This window comes from Rattus norvegicus, chromosome 5 (assembly GCF_021556685.1).
Source record: "Rattus norvegicus strain SHRSP/BbbUtx chromosome 5, alternate assembly SHRSP_T2T, whole genome shotgun sequence".
Lineage (NCBI taxonomy): Eukaryota > Metazoa > Chordata > Mammalia > Rodentia > Muridae > Rattus > Rattus norvegicus.
The window spans coordinates 119,221,581-119,239,283 of NC_141538.1; the positions used below are offsets into that span (position 1 = coordinate 119,221,581).

Here is a 17,703-nt window from a genome sequence, read left to right on the forward strand (position 1 = left end):
TCGTCTACCTCATCAACTGGCTTCAAGAGAGGAGCTGAGAGAGATACCGAGGTTCTGTTCCTAAGCCCTTAGTGTTGCTTATGGGGCGACCAGAACCTGAACTCAGGACAGGGGTGCGTACGATCCCCGGGCCAAGCGTGAGGCCGTGGAGCAGCGATGGGGCAATTTATTTATTTTTTTTTAATTTGCACCCTAACTGGCCCCTAGTGTGGATGGCTTATGGGCGTGGGCCACCTTGCCTTGCAGGCTCAGGCCCCACTGAGTTTCGGCAGGGGGCTAGGGAAGCCAATGGCGAGGGGGGTTGGGCCTAGAAACCTGCAAACTTCGCAGAGGGAGGGGAGGAGTCTGCACCGGACGACCGGCGAGTCTCTCCTGCGCTCAGACGCCGGCCCTGCTTTTGTTGGCGCGTGTGACCTCCTGGCTGGACCTCGTGGCTCCCAGGTAAGGCTGCTCAAGGCTAGGCCCCGGATGTCCGGGTGTTTCTCACCCTGCTCTGCCTGGCGGGCTCCGGGCTGGGGAGTGAGAATTGCTCCTGCACACGGAAAGTGGGGACAGTGAGACAGCCGGGCGGGAGCTGCGCGAAGGCGGAGGTGAGCTTGAGCGGCCGCCCCAGAGTTTTGCAAAGAGCCTGGGGGACCCCGGCTTTCAGGCCCTTCCCAGCCTCCGCCATCGAACGCTTTTCTCGGTGTCTTTGACTGGGAAGGAGTTTCCATCAGTTCCTCCACAAAGTTTGTTAGAACACGGAGCAGGATTCTTCTCCAGTTCATTAAAGGTGTCATGTTAATGTGCTCTCCTGCACAGGGCAGAAGCCACCGTCCTCGGGCCCTCCCTTTGCCTTCTTGTATTTGGGTCCGGGGTGTTCGTTCCCTCCTTGCCGCCTTCTCCCTACCCCAGTGTCCCTGTTGATAACTTGTGGATACTGTTTAAGCATCTCTAAATACACTTACTGTTGATAGGCGGATGGTTTTCTACCTAAGTCACAACTTGACTTCTGCGATACGCACTTAATTCCAGGTGCTGTGGGACGCCAGTGTAGGTGGACAGATCATTCCTGACCTGAGGAGAGCTGGTTCCTTCCTGGGGAAGGCACAGATTTGGTAAGCTGCAGGTTGTGCTCGTGGGGCACAGAGAAGGTCCCTCTAGAATGTGACAGAACTGTCTTGGATTGAAGCTTGTTATTTGGGGAGGGTGCTTAACCTAGTGTGAAGAATGTTTGAGAGCATTGACCCCCCCCCCCACTAGGAACCATTTAATGCCCGAGTTTGAAGCATAAAATAAGTCGGGCCTTGAGCCTAGCGCTAGGAGACAAAGGTACGTGGATCTCTTGAGTTCGACCCCACCATTTACTACATGGTGAATTCCATATGAGCCAGGGCTATCTAGAGACCCCGACTCGAATGGATGGATGGATGGATGGATGGATGAATGGATAGATAGATAGATAGATAGATAGATAGATAGATAGATAGATAGATAGATAGATAGATAGCAGAATGCATACATAGCTTAGGCCTACAGTCCCAACTGCTTTGAGGCTTGAGGCAGAAGGCTCCCTTGAATGCTCTTTGGGACGGTTTTAGTGAGACCCTGTCTCACTAAACGTTAAACAAGTTTGTGAGATCTTTTTTTCATCCAAGATCCTGTGTGGTCTGATGTTTGTCCTTAAACTCTGCAGCACCGAGCCAAGTTGGCACATTTCACGTCAGGTTCGGTGGCGGCCATTAGAGCTGTGATTAGGAAACTGATGAGCTGCTTGTTTTGCGCTGTGCTTTGCTGTTTGCTTCTTTTAGAGCTGTTGGAGCTGCAGTTTTGGTCTCAGCCTCCCAACTGCTGGGATCGCATTCCACCGTAGCTTGATTTACATTTTAAATTGTTTGGGGGAGGGGTGCTTCCTTGGTGCTGTACTGTAGAAAACCTACAGAGGACTGTGGAAAACTCCCGCCTGGAGGATGGGGGGGGGGAAGGACAGGACTTCCTGGCTGTAGGAAGAGACTTGGATTTGCATTTCCTTGGCCTCTGCTTAGTGCCTCTTGTCAACTCTCGCCCGCTTTTCAAATGTTTATTTACTCATTGCATTTTCAAATTAGCAACTCGTTCCTTATTGTGCGGGTCCCCTCCCTCTGGATTGTGGATTCTCCCTTCCCCACCTTGGAAGGTTTTTCCGGCGGGTGGTGCACTGCTTAGCTTGTGCCCTGGATCCAATTTGCTGTACTGCAGGATGAAAAAAAGTCTTCATCTTGCATTTGATTTGGTTTGATAATGTACTTTTGAGAGAATTTCACAGAGCCCTAGCTGTCCTAGTTGTGTGGCCAAGGGTGACTCCTCATCTCAGCGCCACCCGCCCACCCCAGTGGTGGGATTAAAGGCTTAGCCCACCAAGCCAGGTTGTTTGGCTTGCCTGTCTTGAGGAGGGGGGTGCCTTGAACACCTGATGTGAAACCAAAGATAATCTTGAACTCCTAATCCCCCATTCTGGGATGGATGGCATGCACTCTACCATACCCCACATGGAGGACAGAGCTGCAAGGCTTTCAACCTTTGAACTCAGTCAGTGCTTTGGACAACAGCAGCTTCTGGGCTCCTGTTCTAACTTTAGCCTCTAGTTAGTGGTCTCCCTCCTGGCTTAACCCTCTGCACGCTTCGAGCTTTTGTTCTTCCTATGTGGACTACAGTTGGCCTACAGGTTCCACCCCGCCTCAGCCATTCCAACAACTTGAAGTGCTCCATAATTTTCTGTCATGGTACCTCACCCAAAAGTCCGATAGTGGACCAGGGGCTCCTGCTAAGTCAGTCACCCATAAGTTCTAGAGGGCAACTTTTTTTAACTTAATTTTTATTTTACCTGTGAGGGTGGTTCACCTGTGTATGAGTGTACTGTGCATATGTGTTGCCTGCATACTGGAAAAGGGTGTCAGGTATCCTGGAACTAGAGTCAGGCTTGTTAGCATGCCGTACAGTTACGGAACTCAAGGCCTCTGGAAGAGCGGCCAGTGCTCTTAACTGTGAGCCATCTCTCCAGGACCCTCCTTGTTTGTTTTGAGATGGGGGTCTTAATGTCTTCCAGATTGGCCTCCAATTTTAGCCAAGGCTAGTCTTGAACTCCTGATCCTCCTACCTTCACTTTCAAGTGTTGGATTGTAGGCAAGTTATATAAGTGGTTTCCTATAGTTGAGATAAATGGGTATTTGTTTTGTTTTTGAGGCAAAGTCAAAGCCCCGGGTAGGCTGGTATTGGCTGTGTACCCCATCTTGGCTTCAACCCACGTGCTGGGATTTCAGGCTCACACATTTAATTTTGGTGTCCTTGCAAAAGTCATAGCTCTTAGGGGAAATACAAAATAGTTTATTATGGCGCCATTGATTGTCCATGGCCCAGGAACACAGATTAGGTTATCACAAACTCCATATTCCAACATGGAAGCAGTCTCATAAAGTTTTATAATATTACAGAACAGAGAAAATCATAAGTCAAGACAAATTTAAAATACATTGGGCACAGCAGGGAGACAGGTCCGGCAAGTTTGGGGAAGCATTTCTACAGGCCCAGATACCGATGACATTCTTTTGAGTCCATGGATGCTCAGTGTAGTGGTCTCCTAAGTTAATAGGTTCTAAAAGGTGCTTATCCATTTGTCACAAGACACAGGGGCAGTCAAGGAATGCTGTTCTGGAAGAATAGCCCAAGCAAGATAAGGTAATTAACCCCTGGACCTGCAACCTTCCCATGTCGCCAGTGCTGAAGTTCTGATCTGACAATTGGCCCCTGCAGGCCACCATAATAGTCTTCTCAGGAGCTCTTAGGTGTACCAGGTGCAGAAAAATGGCCTCATTTGTGCTTCTTTTTCCCTTTTTTTTTTTTTTAAGATTTATTTATTATGTATAAGTACCCTATAGCTGTCTTCAGACACACCAGAAGAGGGCATCAGATCTCATTACAGATGGTTGTGAGCCACCATGTGGTTACTGGAATTTGAACTCAGGACCTGGAAGAGCAGTCAGTGCTCTTAACCAGCAAGCCATCTCTCCAGCCCAATTTTATTATTTTTAATCTCATCATCTTCATATTCTCTAGCCTCTTACAGCTGTTGAGTCATTTCCTTTTTGCTGTTTTCTAGAATTCTGGGTCTTGGCTATAACTAAGGAAACTATTCTAGGGTCAGGGCTGGTGGCGTGGAGATTATTTTTTTTTTTTAAGACATGAATGATCTCATTGTGTATCCCTTGCTGACTTAGAATTCTCTGATTAGCCTAGGCTGGCCTCAGATACACAGAGATCCTCCTGCTTCACTTTACAAGTGCTACGTTTCTTTTTTTTTTTTTTTTTTTTTTTGGTTCTTTTTTTTTCGGAGCTGGGGACCGAACCCAGGGCCTTGCGCTTCCTAGGTAAGCGCTCTACCACTGAGCTAAATCCCCAGCCCCTACGTTTCAAATTTTTAAACTGCGTTTTTATTTATTTGTGTGTGTTTCTATGTTTGCATATGTGTCGACACCAATGTGGAAGCCAGGACTACCTGAAGGAGTCAGTTCTCTCCCACCATGTGGATCCTGGTGGTTGAACTCACCTAGAGTCTTCTGTTTCTCCTTTTCCTTGTGTGTGTCTCTTTGCTTGTTTTTATTTCTTTTGTTTTGTTTGTTGCCTTTGTTTCATTGTCTTTTGAGACAGAGTCGCTCATCCAGGATTGTCTACTTGGAGCAATCCTCCTGTACTGGTTGGTGGTAATAGAACCTTTAGGGAGCAAGGCCTACTGGAAGTAAATGAGGTCACAAGAGCAATAATAAGGTCCCAGGGTCTTCCTCAAGACTACATGATGGGCAGAGGCAACAACCTCCACAAGCTTCAACCATGACATGTGCTGCTCCCGAGGGCCCAAAGTGGAAAATCAGCCATGGACTAAACCCAGAAGCTGAATTGAAAGAAACCATGTTCTTCATTAAGAAGGGTGTTTTGTGACAGTGAAAAGAAACTTAGGAAGCCAAGTCAGAAGACCCGATTCCTCCTCTCCTTCCCAATCTGGGATATCCTCAGCCACGGGCTCAGTATATAGCCTTGGTGTTCAAGATGTTTGTTTCCGTGGAATTGGTTTTGGCTTCTCTAGTATCTGCAATCCGTTATCAGTTTTCTGGATTGAGAATCCCACAGTTCTTCAGGCAGTGAGGGTATGGTGTTCTGCGATTGAGCCAGCGGGTGGCGAGGGTCTGTGGTGAGACGGTGAGAGGTGATGACCTACCTACAAGGTTGGCCTGGATTTCTTCCCAGCTGCTTCCCTGAGTGGGTATCACAAACAAGAAGGTAGATGTCCCATGGGTGGTATAAACATGCTTTATTATGCTGGGGTCATCTCAGAAGAGAAGGTTCACACTCTAAATTCCCAAGCCTATCCCCCCAAGGCTGCTCACCTACCTGATGTATCTTAGCTGAAGATGAGGTCCAGCCTCTAACAGAAATCTCTGAATTGGGGGGTCAAGATCCTGGGGACACTCTGCAGCCACAGGCCAGATCAAGGTGGCGTCTCTCCAGATGTGCACAACATGGTTCTTGGGATCTGCTCATAGACTATCCGTTGGGCATCATGGTGTTACAGGCCCATGAGCGAGTGATGTCACTGGGTTCTGGCTATTAGGTGCAGCCTAATATTTTTACATATCTATACACAGAGCAGAATCTTTTTTTTTTTAAGATTTATTCATTTATTATATATAAGTACACTGTAGGTATCTTCAGATACACCAGAAGAGGGCATCGGATCTCTTTACAGATGGTGGTGAGCCACCATGTGGTTGCTGGGAATTGAACTCAGGACCTCTGGAAGAGCAGTCGGTGCTCTTAACCGCTGAGCCATCTCTCCAGCCCCATTTTTACATATCTAGAAGGCAGCTTTTAAACTATCAGAGGGAGCGTTCTACTCTCTCTCCCTATTAAATGCTGCTGTTGATATGGACTGGTTTTCCCTTCCTGCTCTGGCTTGTCAGGAATCCAGACTGAGGACCTACTTTGGTTTTTGAGATAAGGTTTCTCTGTTTAGCCTTGACTGTCCTGCTCTGTAGACCAGGCTGGCCTCAAACTCCCAGACATCCTCTACCTCTCTCTCCCAAGTGCTGGGATCAAAGGTGTGTGGGCACCGCTGCCTGGCTCGTCTAAGGGCCTTGTAAGTACAGATTGGGCCTGTGGGAGGAGAAAGAGGAAAGGGATTTATTTTGACTCGCTCAGGAAGTATCTAACATTTTTCACTCTGGGAAAAATAATGTTCTTAGGTCAACCTCAACTTTTTTGTTTTATTTGTGGTACACATACCTTTTTATCTTTCAATTTTATTTTAATTTTTTCGTTATATCTTATTGTATGTGTGGGTGTGCATGTGAGGTTAGAGGATGGCAGTTTATTTGTAAAAATGCATTCTGTCCTTTCTGTGAGTCCCAGGGATCAAACTCAGATCAGTAGGCACCATCCTCCTCTGAGTCATCTTCCTTATCAGCTTTCTTTTAAAAGGCAGGGTCTCTCTCGTTGTGTAGCTCTGTAGACCAAGCTGGCCTTGAACTCCCAGAGATCCACCTGCCTTTACCCTGGAGTTCTGGCATTGAAGCTGGTCAGTTCTCCTTTTCACACTGCCTTTTTAGAATGATGTGTGTGTGCTCCATTACTGAGCTGCTTTTCCTTTGAGATGGGCGTCTCACTGTGCCACCTGCCTCACCACCACCTCCAGGGCCCCTACCTTGCTCTCCTAGTTAGACGGAACTACAGGCTTGTCCACCTCTCCGTGGGTTTTAGTCATCGTGCATAAATCGTGGCTTTTCCCTGTGGTCATATCCACAAGCACATCACGTTAGTGACCCTTTACAATAAAGGTTTATAAAGCACACATAGCGTAGTTTTAAGCATGCTTACTCTTGCCGAGTTTCTCAATAGAACTCAGCAAGAACACTTTCATTTGTTTATATTTCAGATGACTTATTTTTTTTCTTTTAGAATTTTTGACCTTCTGAAGCTCTCGCCAGGAGAAGAAGGTGCACTCCGTGTTAGTGTATCCACCATGTCAGGCGTGCAATCCAAAGCGGCTAGGCTTCAAAAGGAGCAGAAAGAAAAGCCATCAGCAGATGGGGAAAGGAAAATGGCCACATCTCCGTGTTTAAAGCACAACGACGTACCGGCAGCCATGATGAAGCAGTTTAATGCTTTGATGGAAATGCAAGATGCAATGTTTGCAGAGATGAGAGAAACCTATAAAAATGATATAAAGGAAGTGCTGTTGCAACGCGCAGCACCCTGGGTGAAGCTTCTGGAAGAGCGGATAGAACAGCAAAGAGATGCAGTCTCAGAAAGGCCAAAGCCAGGAGAGAAAGTGGAAGAGGAGCGTTCTGGAACAGACGAGGACACTGAAAACATAACTGTGAGAAGCAAGGAGAAGAGGAAGCCGGAGAGGAAGCAGGACAAAGCTAAACAACTCAACAGCAGCCCTGTTGTGAAACCGTCACTAGAGAGAGCAGGAGACGCCCTGCATCGTGAACGCGGGAGGTGTGGAGAGAGCAGCAGCCTTGTAGACACTCTAGAGAGGGAGTCCGTGAAGAGTGCGGATGAGAGACCGGCCGAAGAGCCCGGCTGTCAGAGAGAAGAGAACCGTCTAAAGGCCCCCGAAGAGAGCACGCCGGAAGGAGCCGGAGCCACCCTGAGGCTGGCCGCTGACTTCTCCGCAGCCACTCTGGATATCGGCAGGCGGTGGGGCCAAGTCTTCCGCCTTCTGAGAGAACGGGAATTGGAGCCCGAGTTGCAGTGCACGGTGAAGTTGGCATTTAAGTGTGACGGTGAAGCAAAGGTTTTCTCAGACCTCCACAGCCTCCGACAATTTGCCAACAGAAAGCCTTTTCTGAAGGAGTTGCTGAAAGATGTGTTCCCGCAAAACGAGACGAGAAGTGAAGGAGGCAGAAGAAACGAGCTTCAAGAAAGATTGGTGAGCACTCGAGAATGTGAGGGTGGGTGTGGCGGTTTTGAAGAGTAGGGTGCAATCTAAGACAATCCCTTAAGAAAATCAAGCACAGTGTGGAAATTCTAATACTGTAAGAGGTGAGCAGAGAATTGAGGTTTGCTTGACAGGAGTTCCAGAGATTGATGGGAGAACGTTTAGGTGGGTTAAAATGTAAGGATAAATACTAAGCATATCTTTTAATTCATTAAAAGGGGACAAATGAGTGGGTACAACCAAAGGGTTAGCAACAGGAAGAGCAGTGGAACTATCAGTGTGAATATCTGGGCTATGGTTTCTGAAAAGTATTTCATCATGTGTAGGAGGCTTTTTCTGTATGTGCTGCCAGGCATCATGGCGTGCCTTGACAGGTGCCCTCAAGAGACATAGGAAAGCTCTATGGGGAGCTACCCCATGTGGGTGCTGGGATCTGAACTTGGGTCCTCTGCAGGAGCTCCTACCCAGTCGGCCGTCTCTGGAGCCCTCACTTGGCCTTCATCCACCCCATCACTGCTGTGGATGCCCAGCATCTCGAACTTAGCACTAGCTTGAGCTGAAGGGGCCTTTCTAGTTGCTGACCGCTCTGGTCTCCCTCCCTTGAACAGTGTTCAAGCCTTCCATTCATTTGTCTTACACGGTTAATTGATTGCAGGTTGATATTTGAGGTTAATATAGGCTACAGATATCTTCAGAGACGTGGGGTCTTGCTGTATAGCCTGGACTGGCCTCAGACACCACACCTCCTCTGGTCTCTCTTTTTCCTGGTACATTTGGATTTCCTTTAGAGGGTGCCTACCATGTGCCCGCTAGTGGGACCACTGCATGAACATATAGAAATCCCATAGCAGAGTCCCCTTAGCCATAAGATATTAAGGGTAATATGGCTGGTGAATGCCAAAATCTGCAGTTTTGTTTTGCATCTTCTCATCACTTTAGTAAGGTTGTACTTTTTTTTTTTTATTTCTATGTCTTTGTGAACTTTTAGCCACACACACACACACACACACACACACCATCTTTAACGATTGAAAAGAACTCTTGTGGAGAGCAATACTCTTTTCTGTTGTATAAAGTATTATTTTCTAGTTTGTGGCTTGCTTAACATTTTTAAGGTAAGTTTGTGCTATGATTTTGTGTTTTCTTTTTTATTGGATATTTTAATTTACATTTCAAGTGTTATTCCCTTTCCCTGTTTCCCGTCCATAAGTCCCCTATCCCATCCCCTTTCCCCTTCTTCTATAAGGGTTTTCCTCCTCCCAAACCACTCTCCCTTCCTGCCTCCCTGCCCCAACATTTCCCTACACGGGGTGGGGGGGGTGGGGAGGATTCAGCTTTGACAGGACCAAGGGCTTCTCCCATTATTGCTCAACAAGGCCATCCTCTGCTACATATGCAGCTGGAGCCATGGGTCAGTCCACGTGTACTCTTTGGGTAGTAGTTTAGTCCCTGGGAGCTCTGGTTGGTTGGTATTGTTCTTATGGGGTTGCAAGCCCCTTCAGCTCCTTCAATCCTTTCTCTAACTCCTCCAATGGGGACTTCATTCTCAGTTCAATGGTTTGCTGCTAGCATCTGCCTCTGTATTTGTCACGCTCTGGCTGAGCCTTTCAAGAGACAGCTATATCAGTCTCCTGTCAGCATGCACTTCTTGGCTTCATCAATATTGTCTGGGTTTTGTGGCTGTTTGTATATGGGCTGGATCCCCAAGTGGAACAGGCTCCTTCAGTCTCTGCTCCAAACTTTGTCACCATATCCCTTCCTATGAATATTTTTGTTTCCCCTTTTAAGGACTGAGCCATCCACACTTTGGTCATCCTTCTTGAGCTTCCTGTGGTCTGTGGATTGTGTCTTGGGTTATTCTAGCTTTTGGGCTAACATCCACTAATCAGTGAGTGCATACGATGTGTGTTCTGTGATTGGGTTACCTCACTCAGGATATGTTCTTGTTCCAATCATTTGCCTATGAATTTCATGAAGTCATTGTTTCTGATAGCTGAGTAGTACTCCATTGTGTAGATGTACCACATTTTCTGTATCCATTCCTCTGTTGAAGGACATCTGGGTTCTTTCCAGCTGCTGTGAACATAGTGAAGCATGTGTCTTTGTTGTATGTTGGAGCATCATTTGGGTATATGCCCAGGGATTTTGTTTTTCATATTGAGGTCCTCTTTTAACACACCTAGAATTGGTACTTTGTGAAAGGTTGTGCTCCAATCTCAGTGTCCAGTTTATTCCAGTTGCTCACTATTTTGTATTTATTGTTTGTGTGGATCAAGGCTCTCATTTAGCCCAGGCTAGCCTCCATTCCCCATCCTAACACCCCACCTCTGAAGAGCTGGGGTGACAGGCACACATCATTATGCCTATCTTTTAGTCTTAAGAATGGAGGGCTAGGCTGGGGATTTAGCTCAGTGGTAGAGCGCTTACCTAGGAAGCGCAAGGCCCTGGGTTCGGTCCCCAGCTCCGAAAAAAAAAAGAACCAAAAAAGAATGGAGGGCTAGCCTGGGTTCAATTCCCAACACCATGTAAATTAGGTGTGGTTTCTATGAATGTTGGCAGAGCCTGGGGCGTGAAGAGTGACATGAACTTGAGGCTAGCCTGGACTAGATAGATAGTGGCACTATCTCAAGAAAAGAAAGAATAGTTAAAAATGAGGCTGCCAAGATGGCTCAGTGGGTGCTCGCTGCACAAACCTGATGACCTGAGGGCCTACCTGGGACGCCCGTGGTGGACCAGAGAACTAACTCCTCCCTGAAAGTTGTCTTCTAACTTGTATATGATTGCTGTGGTGCGTGCATGGGCACACAGACACACAGACACACACACACAATTGGGGGGGCATAAATTGTGTTAGAGGGAATGGTAAATGATCTGGCTTACAAGGGTCATGATTATATAGGGTCCTGCTAAACATGAAGAGCGGTCATTAATGTGCTGTCAATCACATGCAACACAATAAGTACTGGGGTACAGAAAGTCAGCGTAAGTGTGATCCTATGGGAATGTGTTCTCAGTACTTCAGAAGAAGCAATTGTTAGCTGGGGTCATTATAGGAGATGGAATCTATTTGGGGACCCATATCTTTGAGAATGGATGATTGGTCTGACACTATCTCGGGAGTCATACTCACCTACCACGTACAAGGCCCTGACGTTGACCTTCAACACTACAGAGCAGAAATATTTACAGATATTTGCTTATTGTCAAGGCAAGTATACTAAATTTAGAGGGTAAAATAGAAGTTTTAGCTCACTGAAATAGCTGGCTTAATTTTGTTTTTTTTTTTTTTTTAACTTCTAGGGTAAAACTCTAGGAGACACGAAGCACGAAGCTAGAAGAATGGCAAGTGACAGTTTGAGTTTCCTGTTCATCAAAGAGGTAAAAGTGGAAAGTCCAGAGGTGAAGACTTACGAAGAAGAAACACTGGATCAGAAAGATAAAGAAACTCTCAAGAAGCAAGAGGCCTCAAGGCTAGAGGGGGAAGAAGAAATCTCAGAGAAACAGGGAGAAGAAACTTCAGAGGGAGAGGCCTCAGAGTTGGGGGAGGAGGAGGGTTCAGAGGAGGAAGAAGAGGAAGAGGGTTCAGAGTCAGAAGAGGAGGAGGAGGACTCAGGGGAGGAGGAAGAGGAGGAAGAGAACTCAGAAATGGGGAAAAAGGAAGAAACCTTGGTACTACATGACGCTCGAGGCTCAACCTTTCAGGGCCTTACTGTGACAGAAGAGCATTGCGATGAGAAAATCACCAGGAGTGCTGAGGAGATTGGTTTAGTTAGTTTGGTGGTAGACTCTGAATCAGAGGAAGAAGGAAACAGAAAGACGTCTTCTCAGACTAAGAAAAAGGAGACCTTCCATGGACTTAAAGAACTTGCCTTTAGTTACCTGGTTTGGGACTCTAAGGGAAAAAAGCTGGTGAAATGCCAGGATGGTGGAGCAGCTGCCGAGTCTGGTCAAAGGTTTGGGATACCGTGTCTGACCTTATATTTGGCTTCTCCATCTGAATCTCTAGGGGCAGGTAGTGATGGTCCTAAAGGCTGTTCACGTACAAAGTCGAGTGTTCTGTCTCAAGCCACTCCACTTCTAATGAACACAGAAAAAGGGAGGTGCAAGACACCGCAAATAGAAGAGCTAATGGGCAAAGAGGCAGACTTGATCCATGAAACCGAAGAAAACTTTAGAAGAGGCGTGATCGGTGTTATCAGACAGATGCAGAGGGAGGTGGAAAATATCAAAAACCTTTACTTTTCAGATATCCTAAACATGAAAAGCTCAATGGATGATCTGAATTCCTTAGCGTGCATGATTGAAGCAAGGGTGAATGAACAGGAAGATGCCTTGGAGGGGTTGGCCAAGGAGACACTGCAGTTGGCCAAGGAGATTGTTGATAAAGAAAGGCTGAGAGAGAGAGAGGACAGATTGCGGAGCTCCAACATCCGAGTGATAGGGATTCCAGAGAAGGAAAACCGGGAGAACGGAGCAGAGGACATAATCAAGGAAGTAATTGAAGAAAACTTTGCTGAGCTGGAAGACCAGAGTCTCGAGATTGTCAGTGCCCATCGAATCCCCAACTCAGTGGATGAGCACAGGCTCACGCCGAGACACATCTTGGTGAAGTTTTGGAATACTGGCGATAAGCAGAGAATTCTAAAAGCTTCCAGAGCCAAAAAAGAAATAACCTACAGAGGAACCAAGATCAGGCTGACAGCCGACTTATCACCTAGTACTATAGATGCAAGGAGTCAGTGGTCCAGCATCATAAAAATTCTGCAAGAAGAAGGCTTTCAACCGAAAATCCTTTATCCTGCCAAACTGGCATTTGATTTTAAAGGTAAAACCAAGGTATTTTTGGATATTGAAGAATTCAAGAAGTTTATCTCAGATATTCCCTATTTGAAAGAACTGTTTAACAATATGCCTTAGCAATCTGGAGTGCTTTCTGTCTACCAAAACACATCCAAAAGGTAGAGTCAGACAGTGCACCATGGCGTCTCTGTCCTGAAAAGCTGACTTTTTGCCCCCAGGGAAAGGGGCTGGGGGAGCAATGTCACTCCCTGCAGGTTGGTTGACTTAGACAGCGCGTGTAGCTTTTCAATAGGTATCTACCTTGGTAAAGAGGCAACTTGTCAGTGTAACCACACACAGGGAATACTACTAGAGGCCACAGTGGGATGGGAAAGGACACAGTAAGTTAGAAGAGACTGTGCTACCCAGGCTGACTGAACCAACAGATTACATTACTTTATTTTTCTGCCATTGTATATTAAAGCTTGAAGTTTGAATTTGTCATTTGTTTACTTAATCGCCCTACTCCTATTTCCAAGAGTACTTTGCCATTAACTGTATATTGTCTAATAGCATCTATGTTTTATTGCCTCAACTCCTCCATTGATGCAGTCTGTACCTTAACATGTGAGACCGTGTGTGCATAGATAGAACTTCCTTTGAAATTAGTCTTTAGTGAGGAGACACTAAAGAAATCCAGGAGAACAAAGCAGAATGTTTTGTCTTGTTTTGCAATGTTCTCCATTAGCCCTAGGTGTCCTGAATCCCTCCTTGTAACTAGTGCCAAGTGCTGAAATTAAGTTTTGGGGGAAACACCATGCAGTGTTAGGACAACTGAGCAAGCCCTGGCACCCCTTTGAGGTTGGGGAGTCTACAGAAGACAGCACCAGGCACCCCTGGTTTTCCCATGCTGGGAGTGGAACCAAAGGCAGCTAGCTTTCTTTCTGTATCCTCCCTCAGTCCTGATGCAAATGTCAGATGTAAGATGGGCACAGTCATTCTTGCTGCTATGTTGTCTCTTTTAAAAGTTCTTCATTTTACATGTACAGATGTTGTTCGCATATTTGTGTACCACATGCCTGGTACCCTCAGATGCCCTGGGACTGGGATTACAGATGATTGCAAGCCACTCGTTAGATGCTGGGGCTTGAAACCAGGTCTTCTGAAAGAGCAGGTAGGACTCATAACCACGGAGCCATCTCTCAAGCCGTGTTGTCTCTTGCTGTGCTGATTTGCTTTGAGCGGCTGGTAGAAAATTACCTCCATGTTCGCTTTTTTAGATGTATCACCATAACAACTTACCACTAACTTGGAGGTTAGTAACAAATTTAGGGGCTAAAGAGATGCGTTAGTGGTTAAGAGCACTGGATGCTCTTCCAAATGGCCTGAGTTTATTCCTAGTACACACATGGCAGCTCACAGCCATCTGGCGCTTGCTTCTGGCCTCTAGAAGTACCAAGTACAAATACGGTACACAGAGATAGATACAGGCAAAGCACACGTACAATTAATCTTAAAAACAAAAGCCCCAGCCTTCAGTTCCAGCTATCAGGAGATTAAGGAAGAAGGGCCACAGTGAGTTCAGGGTTCAGAATCCAGCCTGAGCAACATAAAGAGACCATTAAAGGCCTTCAGGCTGTAAAAGCAAACTAGGAATGTAGCCTGTGAATTCCAAGCTTATGGTGGCTGGTGGCATGTTCAGACGGTGGTACAGGTGGCACCACATTTCCCATCACAGTAAAGGAAGCAGGACATGAGCTCCAATGAGCCTGGTTTGTCCATAAGGCAAAGAAGAGATCATCTTTAGTTGTCTTATCTTGAGAGTTCCACCAGCCCAGCGTTGGCTCTTAGTAATCTTAATGAGCTCTCAGCTTCATAGAAGACAAGGGTTTTCGTAAGCCAAATCCAGGTCAGTTGTCTCCCTGTGGAGTTTCTGGAACCTCATAGAGTCAGGAATCCTGCATGTGTCATCTCCATTTTGGTGCCCATTGGTTGAGGTAGAGAGTGAGCCTCCTCAAGGCTGAGGGTCACCTGGGAATGTCAGTGTCCCAGGAGGACCCCTTGGGCTGTGCCAGGCTCTACAGCAGAGGGTGATGGTAAAGCTTTGCGTTGGAAGCTCAGGAGGCTGGCACAGCAAGGAGGAGAGGCTCACTCTGCACTTCCTTCTCTTGTCCCTGCACTGGAGACAACTGAGTTTCAGCCTCTTCCTTTCATGTTGAATCTGGCAACCAGGACATTGCTTCTCTCCTAGTTAGAGTGAGGGTCCATCTTGAAGTGTTTCTTCAGTGCCTGGTGCTGCTCCCAGGTCTGTCTGTGGAGTGAATTCAGTCTTGACTCTGGCTCATGAAGCTCATCCGAGCGTTTTTCAATTTCTAGGTCTTTTTTTGTCCTTTAAAGAATTATTTATTTTATGTGTCTGGGAACACTGCTGCTGTCTTCAGACACACCAGAAGAGCGCATCGGGTCCCATTACAGATGGTTGTGAGCCACCATGTGATTGCTGGAAATTGACTCAGGACCTCTGGGAGAGCAGTTGATGCTCTTAACCACTGAGCCATTTCTCCAGCCCAAATTCTAGAGTTTTTGTTTTGTTTTGTTTTTTTTGTTTTTTTTTTTTTTGTTTTGTTTTGTTTTTTTTTTTTTTGAGACAGGGTTTTACTACGCAGGCTTGGCTAGCCCCGAGTTCAATGAGGTCAGCCTGCCCCTGCCTTCTGAGGTCTGTGATCAAAGGTGTACTACACCATGCTAGGCCTAAGACATTGAATTAAAAGGGAAGGTGTGTATGCACGCGTGTGCGTGCGTGCAATGGTGTGCACATGGGGGTCAGGACAAGTCTGGACTCAGCTATCACTCGGCATTTTTGTATGGGTTCAGAGGCTTGAACTTAGCACTGTTAGGCTTTAGGGCAAGCATCATGTCACCAGTGAGTTCCTTCATATGACACCAGTGAGCTCCAGGACAGGCTTTTGATGAACGGCATCTGCCACCCTAAAGTAAAGAGACTATATTTTTAACACTTTAGTCTAACCGTAGGTGACATGTCTATCTGCTAAGGAAAGACCCTGTCATCAGAATGTATTAAGATATTTCTAAAACTTAATGCAAAAGCTGACACCCCTAAAACACACCAACGTCCTGTGGCCTCTGCACATGCTCATGTACTCGTGTGAGATACACACAGGAGAAAGTGAGTGAGCTGAGGCAGGGTTGGGTATGCATCTTAATGTATATGACAGAGTTTGGGAGTGACGTTGCTCCCATGGAAGGTATATGCCTGGCAGAACTGTTATCCAGTGAAGAGTATAAGCTCATTTAGGAGGTGTGTTGTGCGAGGCCACACAGGCTGGTAAGTTAAAATCATCAGCTGAAGGAGGAGGTCAAATGAAGTTCTGTACAAGTCTCAAGGACATCAAGGCCTGTGTTTTTATTATAAATTTCATTCCTATTCTGGTTTGTGAAATTTCCACAGGGCAGTATGGGTTTCCAGACGAGTTCAATTCAAATGTCTACATTCTGACATGATAGTTCATTGCTACGTTAATGTTCTTATTTGAAATCTCTGTGCAAGACAGATTGGTTGTTAGTTGTGCCAAAAAAAATTTTTTTTGGGGGGGAGGGTTTTTTTTTTTCTTCTCCTTCAGAGGTGTTTATTTCCCAGTCAGAAGAGAATCAGTGTCAGACTCCTCGGCCTGTCAAGGCCTGGGCCTGGCAGATACCACATGGTAACCAGGGACAGAGCAGAGGCAAAGAAGACAAGCTCCCAACTTGGTGTACATGGTCCCGTGTTTGTCTTAGCTGAGCCCAGGAAGGGCCTGCCCCGAGATGTGGCACTGAGAGCTGTGGCATAGGCTATCCAAATGGCCCAAATGGAGTAAAAACTGACAGACCAGATATAAGGTTCCAGGTCACAAGAGACACAAAGCTTGAGATCTTTGGCTTTGTCCCCCAGGGGCACTCTGGGGACAGAGGCTCTGAATGCTGCCCTAAAGGACAGAGAAAGAAGGGTTAGAGCCCTCCATCCCCATCCTGCCTCGTAGATAGGACCTGAGGCCTTGAGTTTGGGCAGTTTGATCCTCTCCTAGCTACTGGAGCCATCTCCAGCCCTGGCCATGGTGAAGAGCTGGCCCAGCCAATCAAAAACAACAGCAATATACCCCAGGCTTCCCTGGGCAGGCCAGCAGCATGGTGACAGCAGACAAGGCAAGGACCAAGGGACATGCTCATACAGGCCAGCAAATATGGAGTAATTGATGGCCCCCAGTACATGTTCGCACATTAAGGCTTCATGGTTTGACAGTGACTGACAGTGATGAACAGTCTGACCAGATTACTGATGGGACTGAGGGACAGCCCAGTCTTTGGCCTGAGTTGGGTTGGCCAACTCACTGCCTTCTAGAAGTTAGGACCCAGCTATAGCCTGAGGAAGGAGCCTGGCCTGGAACCCCTCCAGTGCATAGGCAGAAGGCAGACGTAGCAATATGACACTAGAGACCTGTGGGCAGGAGGTGGAGGGTCAGCACTTTGAGGTAGGGGGAGGGATGTGTTGGTCCTTCTGTTTGTCAGCTCTTAGCTGGGAGTGCTTCCATTCCTTTTTGACAGTGAGGTTCCCCTCCCAGGACAAGTGGTGAGTCTTGTCACCATCTGAATTGGGGTGTGATCTTGTCCCAAGCAAGCATGCCTTTGGGAGCTTCCTCCATGGGTGTCAGGAACTCATACCCCTCAGCTCAGAGTCTGTAGCCATGGACCATGTCTTGTCAGGCTGACTGCCTATCCTGCGTGTGTGCTGGATGGACATCATGCCTGACACACTGTTTACCTGGAAAGAGATTTTTATCCTGTTTGCCATCCTTTCGGCACCAACAATTGTTCCTTGAATCTCTCCAGATGAGCTGTTGCATGCTTCACAGAGGTCAGCCAGGTCTCAATGACTGGGGGACACTGGGCTCTGCAGAGACAGCCACTCGGCCCAGTGG

The 17,703-nt window shown here is 46.9% G+C and overlaps 1 protein-coding gene across 2 annotated transcripts; it reads left to right on the forward strand.

The window, feature by feature from the left end:
• The first annotated feature begins 358 nt into the window (after nt 1–358).
• L1td1 (LINE-1 type transposase domain containing 1) lies at nt 359–13,227 on the forward strand. Of its 2 annotated transcripts, NM_001399842.1 has the most exon segments (4): nt 359–441; nt 1,015–1,097; nt 6,964–7,942; nt 11,252–13,227. In NM_001399842.1, coding segments are annotated over 2 exon segments (2,532 nt in total). In that variant the 5' UTR covers nt 359–441; nt 1,015–1,097; nt 6,964–7,027; the 3' UTR covers nt 12,869–13,227.
• The last annotated feature ends 4,476 nt before the right edge of the window (nt 13,228–17,703 follow it).